Source organism: Sorex fumeus, unplaced genomic scaffold, assembly GCF_029834395.1.
Source record: "Sorex fumeus unplaced genomic scaffold, SorFum_2.1 ptg000037l, whole genome shotgun sequence".
Lineage (NCBI taxonomy): Eukaryota > Metazoa > Chordata > Mammalia > Eulipotyphla > Soricidae > Sorex > Sorex fumeus.
In genome coordinates this window covers 59,676,619-59,697,347 of record NW_026606094.1, presented here as the reverse complement: position 1 = coordinate 59,697,347, position 20,729 = coordinate 59,676,619, and the positions used below count along the sequence as shown (strand labels likewise).

The 20,729-nt window shown below is 34.3% G+C and overlaps 1 protein-coding gene across 3 annotated transcripts in view; it reads left to right on the top strand.

Moving 5' to 3' along the window:
* SNX13 (sorting nexin 13) overlaps positions 1–17,187 on the top strand; it is a 132,449-nt gene extending 115,262 nt beyond the window's left edge. For 2 of the 3 annotated variants that reach the window (XM_056118047.1, XM_056118049.1), the window contains exons 21-26: positions 882–1,043; positions 2,972–3,043; positions 9,827–9,972; positions 10,212–10,280; positions 12,151–12,263; positions 13,729–17,187. In XM_056118047.1, coding sequence (XP_055974022.1) covers positions 882–1,043; positions 2,972–3,043; positions 9,827–9,972; positions 10,212–10,280; positions 12,151–12,263; positions 13,729–13,973 — 807 coding nt within the window. In that variant the 3' untranslated portion in view covers positions 13,974–17,187. The remainder of the gene's footprint in view (positions 1–881; positions 1,044–2,971; positions 3,044–9,826; positions 9,973–10,211; positions 10,281–12,150; positions 12,264–13,728) is intronic. The other variant, XM_056118048.1, reaches the window with a different exon arrangement.
* Positions 17,188–20,729: the final 3,542 nt, after the last annotated feature.

Sequence of the window (20,729 nt, the reverse complement as noted above, 5' to 3'; positions counted from 1 at the left end):
CGACTTCGGTCGGGACCATATGAGGTACTGGCTTTCAATCTAGGTTGGCCGCCTGCAAGGCAAGTGCCTACTCACCGTACTATCAATCCTACCCCTCTAGTCCAATTCTAATCCATTTTTATATCGTGAATCATATTTTCTATTACATAGTCGTATTACAGTTTTTTCCTTCCGCTTTACTGAAAGGTGTTTTATGTCTCTGATTTTAAACCGTACTTTTTCATTTTTATAATAGATTCCAAATTCCCTCTCTTCAGGAATTGAGATTTTCATTGTATATGCATTGGATACTAAAATTACACTCAGAAATCTTAGTGTCTGCTATTTGAGTTTTCTGTTTATTTTATATGCTTGTTTACTTTTGCCTGTCACCTCAAAATTTCTGTGTCATGATTATCTTGAATTTGAATCTGGCAGATGTTATTATTTCTACTTGAAACAGTTTTGTTTTTCAGAAACCAGCGCCTCCCCCCTCCCCTTCCCGGGCAGCACAAACACTCACATTAGAATTTCCTTGGTAACCAGAAGCATTCTAAAATTTTTTTATATACATAATAAGCTTAACACTAAAAAATTGTAGTATATATGTGTGTGTGAAACTTTTTAAAAATCATATGAAAAACATCAGTTCCTTAATCTTTTTCTTTATGTGGTTTTGCTTTTTGTTATTATGTGGTGCCGGAACTAAGAACTTCAAGCATGCAAGACAATTGCTCAACCACATCCAGCCCAGCATTTCTCTGCTTTTAAAATACAAAGAGATAAAACATAGTGGAAAATTAGTGTGTTGTTCGTGTATTCTTCTGTGTTTTCCTAGGCTTTTAAGTTGAGTTAGAAATCTGATATAATTAAGTTATGGTATAATATCTTTTTCCTTTTAGATGGACACTTTTGTAAACCCACTTCGCAATTCTATGAGGAATGTTTCAAATGCAGTCAAATCCCTTCCTGATAGCTTGGCAGAGGGAATGACTAAAATGTCAGATAACATGGGTAAAATGTCAGAAAGATTAGGTCAAGATATAAAGCAATCATTTTTTAAGGTAAGAAGATCTTTTCAGTAACATCTAAGCAAGCAATTTTTGTCAACTAAGATTTATTGAGATCCTACCCAGATTTACCTTATTTCCTTTCAGAAGTCCAAAGTTATCTGGAGACAGTCTCATGAAATATTTTTCAATAAAAAAGAATAAGTTATCAGAAATACAATCAGATACTATAAAATTCACTCATCAGTCTCCTCTGTAGAATTTTTAACTGTACTTAAAGCAAATATTTAAAACTAGTCAAAATTTTCTTTATATTTTAATTCTATTATTTTTATATTTAATTCATTTTATACTATAATTCTATTTAACACTTTATTTTTATTTTTAATTCATTTTATACTATAATTCTGCTAATATTTTCTAATTTTCTTTATCTTTTAATTCTATTTATGACTAATTCATTTTTAATTTTACTGTTTAATAACAAAAAATAAGTCATTATGGAAATTAGTTACACTAATTAAAATTCATCAAAATTATAAAGTCTGATACAGTTGCGTGACAACAAACAAGGTTAAAGGGAAAAATACTAAACATATTCTTTAAACAAAAGAAAAAGGGAAGAACATCATACCTTGGAGTGGCATAGAGCAGGGATTCTTAAAATTTGTTTTTGTTTTATTTTTGCCACACCCAGCAGCACTCAGGGCTTACTCCAGGCTCTGTACTCAGGCATTGCTTGTGGCAGGGCTCAAGGTGTGTCATCTGTGGGGCCAGGGATCAAACCCTGATTGGAGATGTACAAGGCTGTCTATCTGTTGTCCCTTCACTCTGATCCCTGTATGAGAAATTTTTACACAGCCCAAGGTTTATAAACTGATAATAAAATTTCTGTGACCCCAAAATTCAATTATGGACCCAATATGTAGTTGCAACCCACAATTTAAAAACTCGGGCACAGAAGATTTTCCCAACAAGTTTTTTCCTACCATTAGCAAATAATGGGTCATAAGCTACGCAGTTTATTGTATTCTCAATTTATACTTATAATTTTCACCCAAAGATTTAAGGTTATAATCAAGTCTATAAAAGAAAACGTACCTATTTGAGTTTTCTGTTTGTTGTATCATGTTCAGTTGAAGAATAAATAATATCAAGAGATTTTCTTTAAGATGATAATTCCTTTCATTGCTTAAGTCATACTTTTCTGTTCTCATCCATTCTCTGCTGATCTCTTTTTTCTGATTATGGAGAAGGAAATTAAGTTTTTGAAAAGAGGATTATTCAAAACCATTTCTCAAATATTCTTATACAAGTTATTGAATTTTGTTCTTACCAATAACCTGAGTAGTTATAATAGATGATTTTGATGTTTCTTACTACAATAACAAATGATTATTAATAAAATGTTTCCTTTTATCCACATAATGTTTCATATCTAAAAGTTGTTTTATCAGTTGTTTTTATGCCTATAAACATTGGCCTATAAGCTTCTTAAGCTCTTTATAATAAAAGGAAATTGACATTATATTTACGGTTCATGCTACTACTTTTAGTATGATCACAGGCAGGGGAAGGATTGGAATGGGGTTGGATACTGGGGATTTTAGTGGTGGAAAATGTACACTGGTAAAGGGATGGGTAATTGATCATTGCATGACCGAAACTCAACTATCATAACTGTGTAATTGTATCTCGTGGTGAGTCAGTTTAAAAAAAAAAAGTCATATCAAAATCAGAAGTCAGTCTTTTTCAAAGAAGAAAAAAGTCTTTTATATAAAATAATCATCTTTTAATATTTGATTTCTAATTTTAGACTGTTAATACTTTGTTAATAGTATTTAAATCTTGCTTACTTATAATCCAAAACCCAAATCAATTGATATTAATTATGTTTGAAACTCATTGTGGTTTTACACTGTATTGTGTTTCCTCACTATTTTTTTTGTGTTTTACTTAATTTTTTTCTTTTTTAATGTGAGGTGCCTCCTTTAATTCCAAAGGCTGATTCAGATCCTGAACATTGTCGAGTCTCAGCTCAACTTGATGATACTGTAAGTTCATTTTATTTTTAATAGCACTCAATTGAAATTATACTTTTTAGATTTATTTTTGTTAACATTCTAAGGATGCTATGTACATTATTAATGTGCACATATTTATTTTGTTTAATTCTTACAAACTGAACATACACAGGTAATTAGCACTTTAACAAGAACAGAATGTTATTGTTATTTCAGAAACCCCTAGTCTTCTCTTCCTGTCACTATCCCTGTTCCCACCAAGGATAATCATTATCTTATACTCTTCTATTATACTTTATATAAATGAAACTGAAAGGTAGATACTTCTTTAAATCTGGCTTTCCCCCTCCTTTCAACTTTGTGAGAGTCTTGTTTTGTGTATTGTGCTTTCTGTATTCATGTGACCTTATGGTAACTCATTTTTTCAATATTTTCGTACAGTTTACTCCTGTGTTTTCAGTAGTTCTCCTGATTTTATTTAAGGTAATTAGTAACACATCCTCGGAATGGACTTGCTTGGTTAAAGGGTATTTATGAGTTCAGTTTTAATATTATTAAATAATTTTCTAAAGTGTACCACTTAAAATGCTACTATCAATACATAAGAATTACAGCTCTCTATGAGAGCGTGCATATGTTTTTTTAATTTTATATATTGGTTATTATTGTGTCTCATGGGCTGGAGCGATAGCAGAGTGGTAGGCTGTGCCTTGTGCCAGCCAGTGCGGCTGAGCCAGGTTCGATTCCTCCACCCCTCTTGGAGAGCCCGGCAAGCTATCGAGAGTATCTCGCCTGCACGGCAAAGCCTGACAAGCTCCCTGTGATGTATTTGATATGCCAAACACAGTAACAACAGGTCTCACAATGGAGACATTACTGGGCCCGCTCGAGCAAAAAATCAATGAACAACGGGAGGACAGACAGATTGTGTCTCATGCACATTTCCATTTCTGAAATTTTGGACTCCTTTTCACTTGTTTATTGATGATGTCTTACTCATTTTCCTATTGGCTTTGACTCTTTTTGTCTTTTCGTTTAGTGAGAATGCTTTGTATAATATGAATATTGGTCAGATGTGCTTATTTATGTACAGATTTTTCCTGACCTAGAGTGAGTTTACATCATAAATGGAGAGTGTAGAATTTTGTTTGTATTCGGGGGAGTGACCTCTGGTGACTTCTGCTCAGGGGTGACTTCTGGCAGTGATCAGAGTACTTTATTCGATGCTGGGGATCTATTTGGGGTTGGTCTACGTACTTTAGTATTATACATCTGGAAACATTGTTGAGCTGAAAAATTGATTTAAAATACCTATAAAATATTACATCTTAGTCTACCTTATCTACACATGCTTTGAGCACTGTCTGTGTAAGTTTGGGCAGACTCAAACAAAACATTTCAGAGTAAAGTTTCTAGCATCTCATGGAATGTATTGAATATAGACTTGACTTGATAGAAAACAACAGACACATGTCTAAAAACACTGGCAGCACAATAGCGTAGTGATTTTTTACCCTTGTGATTGAGTGACTGACAGCTATAGCAGTGCCCAGGTTCACTTGAGAATATCAGAGAGTATTGAACACATATTGCTAGCACACATGAAGATAAAGAATCAAAGTGGAAGCTTGCCACAAGAGTGTGTCGACCCACATCCAAATGAACAAAAGCAACCAGTGTTGGCGCGGATGTGGCAAGAAAGGGACCCTTCTTCACTGCTGGTGGGAATGCCGACTGGTTCAGCCCTTTGGAAACAATATGGACGGTTCTCAAAAAATTAGAAATTGAGCTCCCATTTGACCCAGCAATACCTCTCCTGGGAATATATCCCAGAGAGGCAAAAAAGTACAGTCAAAATGGCATTTGCACTTGCATGTTCATTGCTGCACTTTTCACAATAGCCAAAATTTGGAAAAAACCCAAGTGCCCGAGAACAGATGACTGGTTAAAGAAACTTTGGTACATCTATACAGTGGAATACTATGAAGCTGTTAGAAAAGATAAAGTCACAAAATTTGCATACAAGTGGTTCTAAATGGAAAGTATCGTGCTAAGTGAAATGAGCCAGAGAGGGGCAGACATAGAAAGACTGCACTCATCTGGGGAATATAAAAAAATATATAAGCAGAATGGAAGATGAACACCCAAGAATAGTTGAAATAAGTACCAGGAACTCTGCTCCACTGCTTGGAAGCTGGCAGCACATGCTGGGGAAAAAGGCAGCTCAGATAGAGAAGGGAACACCAAGTAAAGGATGTTTGGAGGATCCTCCCAGGATGGGAGATGCATGCTGAAAGTAGACTATAGACCGAAGACGATGGCCACTCTATACCTCTATTGTAAACCACAACACCCTAAAGGAAAGAGAGAGCAAAATGGAATGCCTTGCCCACAGAGGTGGGGTGGAGTGGTGGGGATGGGGTGGGGGGTGGGAGGGCTACTGGGATCATTGGTGGTGGAGAATGGGCACTGGTAAAGGGATGGGTACTTGATTGTTGTATAACTGAAACCCAAGCACCTAAGTTTGTAAGTCTATAACTGTACCTCATGGTGTTTCACTAATAAAAAGAAAAAAAAAGTGTGTGGAGGTGAAAGGCAGTTAGAATAGAAAAGGGACCAACGGGACAATAATAGTTGGAAATGATCATTTTGAACAGGAGTGTTGAAAGTAGGTAAAGGGATATACCTGATAACCTTTCATTATTGTATTGCAAACCATAAGGCCCAAAAAAGGAGGACGTGAGGGAAGAAGGGAGGGAGGGGCAGGCAGGACTACTGTAGTGGGAGGCAGGGGGCAGGAGGGACACTGGAACCATTGGTGGAAAATATATGCTGTGAAGGGACGGGTGTTGGAACATTATATAACTGACATCCAATCATGAACAACTTTGTAAATGTGTATATCACTGTGATTTAATTTTAAAAAAATGAACCGTCTCACAGTGATTCAATTTTTTTAATTACAAAGAAACCAGGAAAAAAACTAGGTTTTTTTTTATATAATAACAACAACAACAAAAAAGAATCAAAGTGTGTTGCTTACTATTACAAATTTGAAAAATTATAAGCTAACCCATCTTAATGTCAGGTACCATCCGTACTGTGTGTTTCTTATATTTTGTAGCTTTTGTGCACTGCATATATGTGTGTGTGTGTGTGTGTGTGTGTAGTATATATACACATAGTATATATATGTATGTATGTGTGTTATATATATATATATATATATATATATATATATATATATATATATGGGTTGGAGCGATAGCACAGCAGGTAGGGCGTTTGCCCTGCACGCAGCCAACTTGGCCGATCAGAATTCGATTCCTCCACCCCTCTCGGAGAGCCCGGCAAGCTACCAAGAGTATTCTGCCTGCATTACAAAACCTGGCAAGCTACCCGTGATGTATTCAATATGACGTATTCGGTGCCAAAAACCGAAACAAGTCACACAATGGTGATGTTACTGGTGCCCACCCGAGCAAATCAATGAACAACGAAAGGACAGTGCTACAGTGCTGTGTATCACATATGAGTGTTGTCATCCAGTTTTCCCCCCCTCTCATTTATTTCCCTTGATATTATGCTAATCCCTTCCAGACTATTGCAAAAGACAGGATTTCACTGATTCTAATAGCAGAGTTGTATTTCATGTGTTTATGTACAATTTTTTTATCCACTCATCTGTTCTTGGTCACTTAGGTTGTTTCTAGATCTTGGTTATTATAAAAAGCACTGTAGTGAACGTTGCTGTGTATGTATCTATTCAAATTAACGTTTTGTGTTCTTGGCTTTGATGCCAACGATCGAAGTTGCTGTGTCATATAATTTGATGGTTCTGTTTTTAACTATCTGAGAAGTTTCCATAGAAACTAAACCACTCAACATTGCCAACAGTTAATGAAGGTTTCTTTTATACTAATCCTAACCCTTACTTTTTGTTTCTGGGCTTTGTAAAAAAATTTTTATTTAGTCACCATGAATTATTCGTGATTGGGTTTCAGGCATAAAATATTTCAACAGGATCCTGTCACCAGTGTCCATGAAAGTCACTTTTTTTTAAAATATATTTTTTGAGGAGGCTTTAATTTTTTAATCTCTGTAAGTCACAGATAGAAAGTTGTTCATGTTTGAATTTTAGTCATACGATGTTCAAACCTCTGTCTTTTCACCAGTGTACATTAATACATTTTTGCATTTACAATACTGTTGCAGATAGGGTTTCATATACAACACTTAATGCCTTTTAGTGCCACCTCCTCTTCCTTATTGAACACTTTGCTCTGGTATAGTCATTGCTCCCTTCTGTCCTATCCTTTAGCGACCCCCGCTGCCCTCCCCACCCCCCACCACCAAGTGGCATGTTTTCTGCTTGTTTCCATTATCTTTGGACATTTGTTATTCCAGCGGTTTTGGGGTTTTCTGTTTGTTCGTTTTTAAATATATATTCTTCATGTAAAAGAGATCATTTTATGTCAGTCTCTCTACCTCTAACTTAACTTCACTAAGTATGATACTGTCCAGCCTCTCAAGATAGCAGCAGATTGCATGATTTTATCTTTGTTATGGCTGAGTAACATTTCATTGTGTTTATTTACCAAAGTTTCTTTATCCAGTTATGTTGGACATTTGAGTTGTTTGTTTCTGGACCCTTTGATATAGGATATTCTCACTATTATGAGGTGATATAAATTCTAAGGCAGATTGATTATAGTGTTAATTTTATTTCCCTTTGGTTTCTCAATGAATTTCTTTGTGACAAAAATAATTTTTAAAATGCTTTGTTACATATTTTGCTGGTATAATATTCATAATATACCTTTTGTTGTATATGCTTTTATAAATTAATGTTTATTAGGTATGTCATTTGTGAGATAACACACTTAAAAATATATCTGATTAATGAATAGAGGAATTTTATTTTGCTTCCATAATGAAATAGTTTTCTCTCGCCCTTTTACTAGGTTAGGTTAAGTGATGAGTTTTAAATGTGAAAAGGAAGTTTTAATAGAACAGTTTTCTCAGTGTGACCATGAAAAATAATTAGTTCATGCTCTTTTCTTAGTTTTTAAATTGTAACACTGAAAAGGAAGTGAAGAGCAAATTCACTATCACTATCCTACCATTGTTCATCGATTTGCTCAAACGGGCCCAATAACATTATGAGACTAGTTACTGTGTTTGGCATATCGAATACGTCACGGGTAGCTTGCTAGGCTTTGCCATGTGGGCAAGATACTCGCGGTAGCTTGCCAGGCTCTCAGAGGGGTGAAGGAATCAAACTCAGGTTGGCCCCATCAGCCACATGCAAGGCAAATGCCTGCTGTGCTATCAAAATATAAAAGCATATAATTATTATTTAAGGTTAAAGGAAGGATATTAGTGAACGTGTCTTTGAATGTTAACTTTTAGCTCTCTGAGTGTTTTTTTTTTAATTAATGAAACACCATGAGGTACATTTGTAGACTTACAAATTTTTGTGCTTAGGTTTCAGTCATACAATGATCAAGTACCCATCCCTCCACCAGTGCCCATTCTCCACCCCCACCAATCCCAGTATCCCTCCCACCACCCCATCCCCCCATCCCACCCTGCCTCTGTGGCAGGGCACTCCCTTTTGTTTTCTCTCTCCTTTTGGGTGCTGTGGTTTGTAAAAGAGAGATTGGGTGGCAATCATGTTCAGTCTATAGTGTACTTACAGCATGCATCTCCCATCTTGAGCGGATCCTCCCAACACCCTTTATTTGGTGCTCCCTTCTCTATCTGAGCTGCCTTTACCCCTAGAGTGTGCGGCTGGCCACCAAGCCATGGAGTGAACCTTCTGGTATTTATCACAGATATTCTTGGGCTGGAGCGATAGCACAGCGGGTAGGGCGTTTGCCTTGCACGCAGCCAACATGGCCGACCCGAGTTCGATTCCTCCGCCCCTCTCGGAGAGCCCGGCAAGCTACCGAGAGTATTTGATATGCCAGACACAGTAACAACAAAGTCTCCAATGGAGACGTTACTGGGCCCGCTCGAGCAAATCGACGATCAACGGGAGGGCCTTTACTTTACTTTTACTTATTCTTGGGTGTTAGTCTCCTATTTTGTTACTTTATGTTCCCCAGATGAATGCAATCTTTCTATGTCTGTCCCCCTCTTTCTGGCTCATTTCAGTTAGCATGATATTTTCCATGTAGTACCATTTGTATGTAAATTTCATGACTTCATTTTTTCTAACAGCTACATAGTACTCCATTGTGTAGATGTATCAAAGTTTCTTTAACCAGTCATCTGTTCTGGGGCACTCTGAGTGGTTTTTATTTTAGTTTCTATTTCCTGAAAATTCCTAAATACAAACAACCCCTTAGCCAAGGAGGGGGACGACAGAAAAACATAGTCTGTGTAGATTGTGTTTTGTCTATTAAATAAGAAAAAATGTTGATAATATTTTGCTATTTTGAAAAAAAGCCTATTAAGTTAAAAAATGAGCTACCATTATTTGCCTTTTCTACATAGTACTTATTAAATGCCTAAAGTGAAGAATCCAAAATCATCCTTTCCTTAGACTATGATGAATCCATTTGAGACTTTTGGGGGTTTTGTTTGTTTGTTTTTACTTCATCCTTAAAGTCTACTCATCATAATAGGTTTGTAAAATCCTGCATTCTATCAAAATGATTTAAAAGTACCCCCTTTTTTTTTTGGTAAAGAAGAATTAGTATCAGATTTTGAAAGATGTGCTGTAACTTTTTCTCTGTCAGATAGTACCAATCCTTATGCAAAAGAAACCACTCATATTGTATCTTTATTTCTTCCATATTTTGTCAGGTGGATGACAATATTCCACTGAGGGTAATGCTGCTTCTTATGGATGAAGTATTTGACTTAAAAGAGAGAAACCAGTGGTTGCGAAGGAATATAAAAAATCTGCTTCAACAACTTATTAGAGCTACATATGGTGACACTATAAATAGGTACATTCTCCCCTCTTCTAGCCTTAGAACTGATCTTGGCTCTTCAATGATAATTACTTCATGAAGTAAATCTACAACATTCACAGGACTCTTCTTCAGTGGGCCTTTTATGATCATGAAAGCAGTCTGTTATTTTCAGAGATACTTGAAATACAAATAAACTTGCTGTTCATGCAACTATTGATTTTACTGTTCACCTAATATTTTTACTGTACTTACTTAAGTTTCTTTACTTTCAGAAAAATTGTTGACCATGTTGACTGGATGACATCACCAGAGCAAGTAGCTGATTTAGTGAAACGTTTCAGGTAGATCTTAAGACACTTGCTTTCTTATATAGTACAGAGAAAACATTTTTCTCTCTAATTAATGTTCATTGTTTTAGTTTTTGTTATGACCATAAAGTTGTTTTGATGATTTCACTGATGAGCAAAATAGTTTGTTTGATTTATTACAATAAACACTTATCCCATTGAACCTGTTGATTTTTTTTCCAAAAAAAACCCAGAAAAGGAATTTAAAAAAATCTGTGTTTTTAGATGACATTTTAGCACAATGATGTGGCTTTAAGTAATTGAAATACTGCTATAGAAGTGACTTGAATTTCTAAAGGATTATTTTTTCTAGGAGGTTCTATATAACAACTTTTATTTTTGATGAAAAAAAGATTTAATGTCTATGACTCTGACCATGGTCTAATTTTTAATGAATATTTGAACCTTTGAAAAGAATACAGGGCTGGAGCAATAGTACAGCGGGTAGGATGTTTGCCTTCCATGTGACTCACCCAGGTTCGATCCTCGGTATCCCATATGGTTCCTGAAGCACCACCAGGAGTGATTCCTGAGTGCAGAGCCAGGAGTAACCCTGAACATCAATGGGTATACCTCCCCCCCAGAAAAAAAAGAGAAAAGAACACAAATTTAGAGTAGTAATGCTTCGAGTTTCATATGTTCTTTTTGTGAAAATATTCTGAACCTGTGCCTACCCATCTGCCAGTCATCAGGGGCTGAGAGATAAGATGTTGTTCCTTCAAGGAAAGTACTGCATAGTAGAAAAATAAAAAGTAAAATAAAGGACATAAATATTCATAGCATCATGTACTTTGAAGTAAATAGAAACAAGAAGGGAACTATTAATTTTGAACACTATCTGCTCAACACTGTGCCAGTTACTTTATATAGGCTTTCTGATCTTATATGTTTGATGAGGTACGGATTTGCCTCCATATTGTTTTGAGGAAATAAAGGGTTAGCAAAGTGCACAGTTTGCCTAAAGACTTATTATGCACGCTAAAGTGGGAGCCAGGTATTTTAAGTTTCTTCTCATTAAACCATACTGTTTCCAAAAGTTGCATAACTGTCCTGTTGCTTAATTTTCTGTTTCAAGTAAGATAAGAATGATGTTTTGCTGTAGTGGTGATTCTTAATTTTGACTGTACATTGGAGAAGTTTATTAAGTCTGTGGTTGTGTCTCATCCTTAAGAATATGACTTAAGTCAGTCTAGAGGAATACCTGAACATTAAGAAATTTTAAAACCCCCTGATGTTTCTAATGTGCAAATTAAGAATGATGTTGGTGGTGGATTAGAACTTTCAACTTCATCCGTCATAACACATTCCCAGATAGAAGATTAGTTAAGCAGTTCTTACCTTGATCCCAGAACTAACGGATAAGAATTAAGTATGTTGTTAAAAAGTGAAGCAAAAGATTATATATTTGGGGGGAAAGTCTTAATACAATTACAAGGTGCTCTCTAAACTGTGCAAGACAATTGAAGGAGGTTAAGTTTAAGCTATTGAAATTCAGAATTCTTAGAGCTGTGTTTAGATGAAGTATTCAGTAATATTCAATCTTAGTGAGATGAGAGGCGTACTTTGAGTGTAAATGACTTTGATATAGTCACCTACATATTTTGTCCTTTAAAAAGTAATTTTTTGGTGCTTTTGAGTTATTTCAGGCCAGAATTTCTGTTAATTTTCTTGGGTATGAATATATGTATTTATGCTGGAAATAAGACCTACATTTAGTTTTGATTCATTGAATTGCTTGTAAAATTTCAGAAACATTTTCTTTTTGTTTGCACATGTACTTTGTGTATCTGTTGAAAATTGGAATTGTTTTGCCAGCTTATTAGAAAATGAAAATGTTTACAAAATTTATTTAATCTCCTTAAAGAGATGCCTTTTGGCCGAATGGCATTTTAGCAGAGACTGTTCCATGCAGAGATAAATCTATTCGAATGAGAACAAGAATTGCAGGAAAAACTAAATTACTTTCAATTATGCCAGGTAAGTGAATTTGTTTGATATATGACTTTTTTGCAATTCTGTTGAATTCTTATCACTGAATGAAGATGCTTATATTAGTATAAATAAGTATAATAAATTTAAATGAGTATATGTATAATCAATTTAAATTAGTAATAATATTTATAGATGTAGGATAATATTAATAAATAAGTATGATCAGTATAAATAAGTATTATATAAAGTTTAGTATATGGGTTTTTTATGTTTGTTGGGAGCCACACCCTGAAGTGTGAGTAGGGAGCTCTGTGTTCAGGAGTCACTTGTGGGGTGCTAGTGGTCAAGCCTGGGCCTGCTATATATAAAGCCCCAAGCCTCCTTTTGATTTTCCTACCTACCAATTTGATGGCTCAACTATTTACTGAGCACTGTGCTAGGCATTAATCCTAATTTCACATATATCAATTAATCCTCATAAAAATAGTATTATGAAGCCAAACTACTGTTAATATTACAGCTTTATATGGAAGGAAACTGAAGTTAAGAAAGTTTAGCCACCCAAGATTTAAAGCTAGTTAGTGACAGATGGGATTCTGACTCAGCTCTGAGTGAGTTGGTGACTTGAAAGCTCATGTTTTTAATGATATCTCCTTACTGCTAGGAAACGTTTTGAGAATAACATTGATAATAAAATATATGACAGATGAAAGGATTAAAAAGGAGTAAGATAGATGAGACTTTCAAGAACAGTTCACTTATGAGAACGAATTACTTCAAAATCTGTTTACTTTGAAATAACTGATTAAATAACTGATTGACTCATTATCAGTACTTTTTAAGATACAGTCTCAAAGAGTGTATCCAAGGTGGAGTTCTGTTCGTCTAATTTGAATTACTGCCTGAGAACATAGCTATCTTGCTGCCTTAGTATTATATTGTCCCTTTCATCTTTTCTCAGTAGGAAGGTAACAGTTTTGTATAACTGATTGTTTCCTTTGTTTATGAATAACTTTAAAGACACATTGTGGATGGAAAAGAAATATTTATTGAGCTCTTCAACTAGTTACTGGTAGCTCTCTTGAATGTGGCTTAACAAACACAAATTTCAGGACCAGTGTTACCATGTTAATATCCTAAAGCCCTTCTCTTCCTGTAATCTTGTATTTCGACTTTTTCTTCTGTTCAATAAAAAAATTAACCTTTTTGGAACTTACAACTTGTTGGTGGAGAATACAGAAAACACAGTGTGCAATTACTGTGGCGATGACAGTGCAGGAAAAGGAAAGTAATAGGTGAGCTGTGGGTATAGGAAGAATGGCCAGAAATAATGGCCTCTCCCCTTGAGAAGTTAAAGAACTAAAAGCAATAAAGGTACATAAAAAAATACTTAACTATTTCTAAGTTACGCGATTTTGAACTTAACTGCATTTAATTTTAAGCATTAGTTTAAGTGTTACGTTTTCTTTGATTAATGATTTTTGTGTATTTTTTTCCTCTCTTCATTTAGATGAACTGAAGCACATTATTGGGGCTGAGACCACAAGGAAAGGTATTCTTCGTGTATTTGAAATGTTTCAGCACAACCAGTTAAATAGGAGAATGGTTTATGTCTTCTTGGAAGGCTTTTTGGAAACCTTATTTCCACAGTATAAATTCCGTGAACTTTTCAACAAACTGCATTCACGGTCAAAGCAGATGCAGAAATATAAACATAAACTTCAAACTCAAGCGCCTTCTTTGCAAAAAAGGTGACCCTCCAATCTATGAAGCTGGTGTTCATTTTGTCCAAGACTAATGCTATGGACATCTTCTGGGGCTTAACTCATACTATTGTGTCTGCACCAGTCTTTAGTGTCTCAAAATAGATTAATACATCCATAAGACTGTGATTCTTCTCATCCTTGTCTATAATTCAACCACTACAAGAGAGATGTTTGTGTCTTAAATGATTTGGTGCATATTTTTGCAACAGTGAGAGGATACTGCCCCCATCTCAAGCAAGAATGACATCAGTCTCTTTAAACTATTCAGCTTTCTCCAGCAGTGACAAAGTGCCAGAGTGTGTATGTAAGAGCTAAGGAAAGCACAAAACAGTGGTTTGCAGATAAATTGGCTAATTTATTTAACAGTGGGGTACTGTGCAATGTATAATTTGGAGGGATTTGTTTTGAATAATGGTTTTATAGGTTTTTGTCACATATTTAATATGGTGTGGATTAGATAGGTGAATCTTTAGAGCATCTGTTTCCAGTCTGGGGATCATGACAGAATGTCCTTAAAGTATAAAGTAACTTGCTATCTGAATTACAGTTTTTTGACTATAAACATTTTAAAATGTTATTCGTTGGCATAAATTTTTAATTGGTTCCTTTGTGTTTTAAGGGCTCTATTTTGCTCTTCTGATATGCAATCATACATCTTCTTTTGGCATTTTGTGTGCAAAAAGAAGCATATGGTGGCTCTCATTTAAGTTTCAAAATTATTCCAGTTTTCTTTATCCTGAGATTACTGATTATACAGTAAGGGGTTTAATTTGCTCAAAGAACTGCCAAATACATTCTGTCCTAAAAAACATGAAAAGTAAAAATACAATACACTATTTAAAGTTATCGTTAGGTACAGTTTTAAATTGTGTGATCTAGATATACTTAGGTAAGTGCAAAATTAGCCTATAAAGGAATTAAGTGAGCTTCTTTAGTCACATGTAAACATACAAATTTTTAATTCTATTACAGTGTACATATATGAAAATAATGAAAACAGATCCTAATATTTTTTAAAATATGCTTTTATTTATATTTTGCATAATGTAAAATTCTACTAACTAAAGCAAGTTGGCGAAAACCCTTAATGTATACATTTAAGTCCCTAAAATAATTTTATACCAACACCAAAAAAAAATAACTTTTCCAGTTTTGAAGACTGCATTTCCTATAGTTTTCTTGTTTTTTGTTGTCCATGTAGGAAGAGCTCATATCCCCTGTATGCAGAACTTCTGCATAGTTTTAAATATTTTCACTGACTAAGGGTTTGGATATGTCAGCCTTTTTAGTTTCAAGAATATTAAACACTAAAACCTTAATATAGTAAAGCTACTTATCAGACCACTGAACCAAGATCCTGGTATTAAAAGAACATCTGGGTGCTTAAGACAAAAGGACAGAGTATTGGTATCCCAGTTATTTGGGAGCTTTAAGATTGGAACAAGATATTATCGTTTGGTTTTCACTGAGATCCTGCTTAAACAGTGAAACCTATTAATAGAATAAAGCGTTCCTTTAGAGCTTTATAATCATATTTATTAATAATGCTGTTGTGCATACTTATTGTATGCATGAATTCAGCATGTCTTGCATGTCTTCAGAATTACATAAGTGAAAATTCCTTTCATTTTAATTTACAGATGAGCAAAGATCCTTATTTTCTGTAATGAAAAAAATACTTCTTTTCATTGTCTCCCTGCCCAGGCCCCTCCCCATGCCCCAGAATGTAAACGTGAAGATATGTGAAACATGTCTATAGGGAACATCAGCATGGCTCTAAGTGCAATGAATTTTCAAATATGCCCTTGCCTGTTTCAAGTATATTTTTGACATGAATAAATCTAATACTATACAGAAGAATTCATGTAAAAACCTAATATATAGGTGTGAAAAAAGTGTTTCTAGATAATATGAGAAATGCTGACCATTAACCAGGGAAATAAAGGTCATGCAAGATTTCAAATTTTCATAACAGATCCCTGCAAGGTAACTGCAATCATACCAAAAACTATTTGAATAAATGGGTTTTTAAAATGTTATTTGTTTAAAAGAGTATATATTTCAAACACAGAAATGTCAAATGGCAGTCTGTAAATGGTTGTGCATCTTCTCTATGCACATTTATGGTTTACATCAGAGGGAGCTGTGGTCATACTAAAATTAATGATACTTTTTGAATGACTTGGTCAAGCCGTGTATAAAATATTTAACCCATAAGTCAAGTACAGTGTACTATGTTTAAAGTTATTACATTAATGCATTTACTGCATCTATGAATATATACATGAAGAAGCTTTATGTCTTCAGATATTTGACTTTTAAATGTGATTTTAAGTCATAGGTGCCTTTAGGCATGGACTTTCAAAATTATCATTCTTTGTTTCAGTTTTCTGATTTTTCAGGTAACACATAAGCTACTTAGAAAAACCATCACTGCTAACTTACAGTTCACCTAAAATATTGACTCTATGATTTCAGTATAGCACTTAAATGGGCATTGCCTACAATTAAGATGTTCTGAATAGTTGCTGGAAATAATTGTGCCACTTGACCAATGGATGCACTTGGTTAGCCTTAATTTTTTTTCCAAAAACACTTAAAATTTCTGAAATATTTTAGTTTGTTCATTTTAAGTTTGTATTGCTGGTATTTGGGAAGGAAATCACGGTTCAGTGCTTTCAGAGAGTGAACCATTTTTTTAAAAAAATTAAGAATAATAATTTTCACGGTCTAAAATTTTAATTTTGTGCAATATTTTTGTTTAATGCATGTGTATTTGAGTAATTGTAAAATAAATGAATTTTTAATGTTTTGAGATCAAGTTTAAACTGTCATCTTAACTCAACAACTTACATTCCGTTGTTGCATTATTTTATTTAAGGACTTGTTTTAAAAGTCTTTATTGTCACATCTTGTAAAATTTCTTTGTTATTAGTAAATTTTGCTTATAGGAGCTTTGTTCCTATATTCAAGAGGAAAATATAAAGAGCACATCTTAGGATTTTAATTGTTAAAAGATAACTTGTGCATATCATTGTACATAAGTGTCAACTGTGTGCCTAATTATTCTATCAATACTTTCCTTCAACAAAGAATAAACAACGGTCAGAATGTTATTTTTATGGAGCTAAAAATATTAAAATTTTTATTTGGTTTGTGTTATGTTCTGTCCATTAGAAATTACTAATAAAGTATTAACAAATCTTTTTGTTGAATTTATATAATAGTGATATATTTTTATTTCTTACTAAATATTGCTTACCAAAATGTTTTATTTTTAGTATCTGAGTATATTTTATTTTTTCATTTAGAAAATAAGCAATTTAAGATCCTGTTTATTAGATGAGTTAATGAGTGACTATTGACTTGACATGGAATTAATTTTTTTCTTTTATAAGGCAAGTAATTTGCTCCCACAATGTTAAAGAAACTTTATATTTTCCTGTCATATAAAATGATTATGTGAATTTTTCATAGAATAAGTAATTAGAAATTTTTAATTTTTTTTATAGTCTTCCTAATATTTTAAATATTTTTGTTCTAACGGCAGTTTATTCAGTACTCAGCATTGTAATCATACTTGATTGGTCATAATATTTTCAGGCTTCTTAGACATTTCATGTGATGTCTACAGTTCTTCCAGGAACTTACATTGTAATTTTGGACCATGTAAATATTGATCCTTTTACAGAGCCCTCGGGGACAGGATGTGGTATCATATGTACAGATATGAACCTGTACTCTTAAAATATGTAGTATTATAAACCAATGTTACCTCAAAAATGAATAACAAAAATGTCCCTCAGGAATAGTTTTATATCTATGTAACCCATGCAAATTTACTTATTACCCAAAACTTGGAAATGTTTCTTTACAATTTAAATGCTTATACCAAGAACTCTGAAAAGCCCTATAATAACTAAAACCTTATTGACTTTTTTTACCAAGCTTCCCAAACTTAGTTAACCACAGAATCTTTTGTAACAACCTGTTAATTAGAAAACAGTGTTATCAAGAAACATGGTTTGAAAAAATCTCAGTGCTAAGGGGAGGGGGAAAAAGTGAAATATATTGACAATCTAAGGGAAGTTCTTTATGCTGATATATATATATATCTATATACATATGTATATGTATATATGTGTGTGTATATATATATTATATATCAGCAAGATAGTGTTGTTTTTGGCAATGGATACCAAAATAACCAACAGCTCAGTGAGAAGTAGTATAATCCATATTTTGTGGAGAGGACTTTTCAAGGATCTTGTTAACGTAATCAAAAGAGGAGTAATTAGGGGAAGAGAGAAATATAATACCAGTTTTGAAGGGTGAACCATACGTAAGTTCATATAAAATGACAGGTGCAAGTATTGGATAATTTAAGCATTGGGAAAATGCAGGAACTGGGGATCTAGTATTTCACAAAAAAATTAAATAGAATGAAAATTAGGCTTAATCGACACATGCCTATACCTATGTATAATGTTTGATGAATGTACGGAATGTGATATTTTAAGTTAATAAATGTTATCAAAGTTGGAATGTAGCAGTAGGACCATGTGCTAAAAGTCCCCCAAGACGTACAGGTACGTCTGGTTATTCTGTAGGAGAGCTGGTAGGATTCAGTGTCAAGATTTGTTACAGCCAGTGGATATTAATGAAGGGCTGGGGATGTAGCACCACAGCAGAGCACATGCCTAGCATACTGAATCCTGGGTTCAGTCTCCAACAATGGGGGAGGGAGGATATAGAAGATCAAAGGAAAAACATCAGTGGATGAGGTGTGAGGAAACCTGACACAAGTTCTCAATGTTCTTCTCAGTGGCATCACATAGGTGTATTTAATTCTCCCCCAGCCCTGAGTTGTTACCACACCTGTGAAATGAGCCACCTGGAGTAGCTCAGTCAGAACTAATTGCTTGCAAATTTATTAAGGTAAATCATCTCGGCACTCTTTCGATACTTAGCGTGTACCAAAAATCTGCACTTCTAGAGGGAAAGCACATGTTAAGCACTAACCATATTTTTGTGTATAAAATTTAAACATAGCCATTTTTATCCTTTTTCACAATGGTGGGAATCATAATTCTCAGAATTGGACATCGGCCAGCTCTGTAGGCAGCCTTTCCAAAGGACTGCAGTCAAACATGCGTATTCAATCTTCTCCACAACTGTATACCTCGATATAAAAAAAGAGCTAATAGAAAATGCTAAGTTACACAGGTTAGTAAGTTTGATCCCTGCATTGAAACCTCACCTCCTATGGAAGCTTAGAAAGTTTTATCCCTGTATAAAAACCTCAGCTCCTAGAGGTGTGAAAACAGCAGGGTATTTAAATAGATTAAAGAGGGGAAAGATCATGTGATAGTTTTATATAGAAATAGAAAAACCAAAGGATTCGGAACACACATCTTTAAAGAATTCCAAAGAGTGTATTATTTGCAAAAGCAAGAGAATTGGGACAATTAGAGTTGATATGTGTGATATTGAAAATAGTTTATTATGTTATACCTTAGTACTTGAAATGGTCTATCCTATTGAAAATCCAAGAAGCTGGAAGAACTGATTTATGTATTTCTAATAAAGATTCCCAGAGGAAATAGTTTATAATATTTCTAATCACAACTTTTTAACGTGTCAGGTATTGTTTTCTTCTCCAGTTTATACAAGGGAAAACTCAGGTGGACAATGATTGAGTCAATTGCCCCAAGTTTCACACCTGGTTAGTGATGAGGCTGAAATCTCAACACAGGTGTTCTCTAGAATCTCTTAGTTCTCCACAGTATCACGATTATTTGGGGCTGCATAATTCCTTCTTTTGGGGCTTGTCCTACGTAGTGTTTAGCAGTATCTGTGGTATTTACCCACTAGATAATTCCAGTGGCACTACCCCCACTCCCAGTTATAATAAAAATATTTCCAGATATTGTCAAAGAATGTCTTGAATCAAAATGACCACCAGACAAGATTCTTTGATCTGTGCTCTTGGTCCAAAACAGGATAAAATGGGGATTAAAGGCTTCAGTTCTGGATAGGTGTTTATAAGCATGTAAAATTTGTGAGAATGTAAATTGAACACTTTGCATTAAGCTAATGGGGAAGTGGGAAGGCTAGGGAGAGGGAAAAATTGTTCACTTTTTTTAACTTTCCGTAGTTATGGTGGGGGAAGGGAAAGTAGAGGAAAAGGTATTTGCAATTTAAGATAAACAGATTCTTCTTTAAGATGTGAGTTAAATGAGAAATTTATATGAGAACTTTATATGAGAAAATTGCTGTTTAACTCCTGTGACTAGGCTATTAATTTGATAGCTGTGGGATATTTTATTTTCAAACGACTTGTCCTAAACATATTGCAGTGACTGTTGTCCGTTTAATTTTGTGAGTTCTTCTAGAGCCTGAATATTACTTTGCAGTCTTCTTTATAAATAAAGGTCCTTTCTAAATGCTTTTGTGTCTGAGTTTTCCTTTAACAAACAGACATTCCATTTGACTTTGTCTTCAGTGGTCCTCATTCAACAATTAGAAAGCTCACCCTTGCTCATTGTTTTCTATTTTCTCTACCCAGGTTCTTACCTTGGACAAGTCTGGTTCTAATTCTGATAAGTGAATCACATTGCTTTAATTCTCAGTTTGCAGAAGCAGTGTTTAGAAGCTGATTTTTGTGGTCTGACCTTATCTGACAAGCTGCTATTTGGTTGGTGGTGGTGATGAGTTTTCTGTTGTTGTTCTTGTTGTTTTCCTG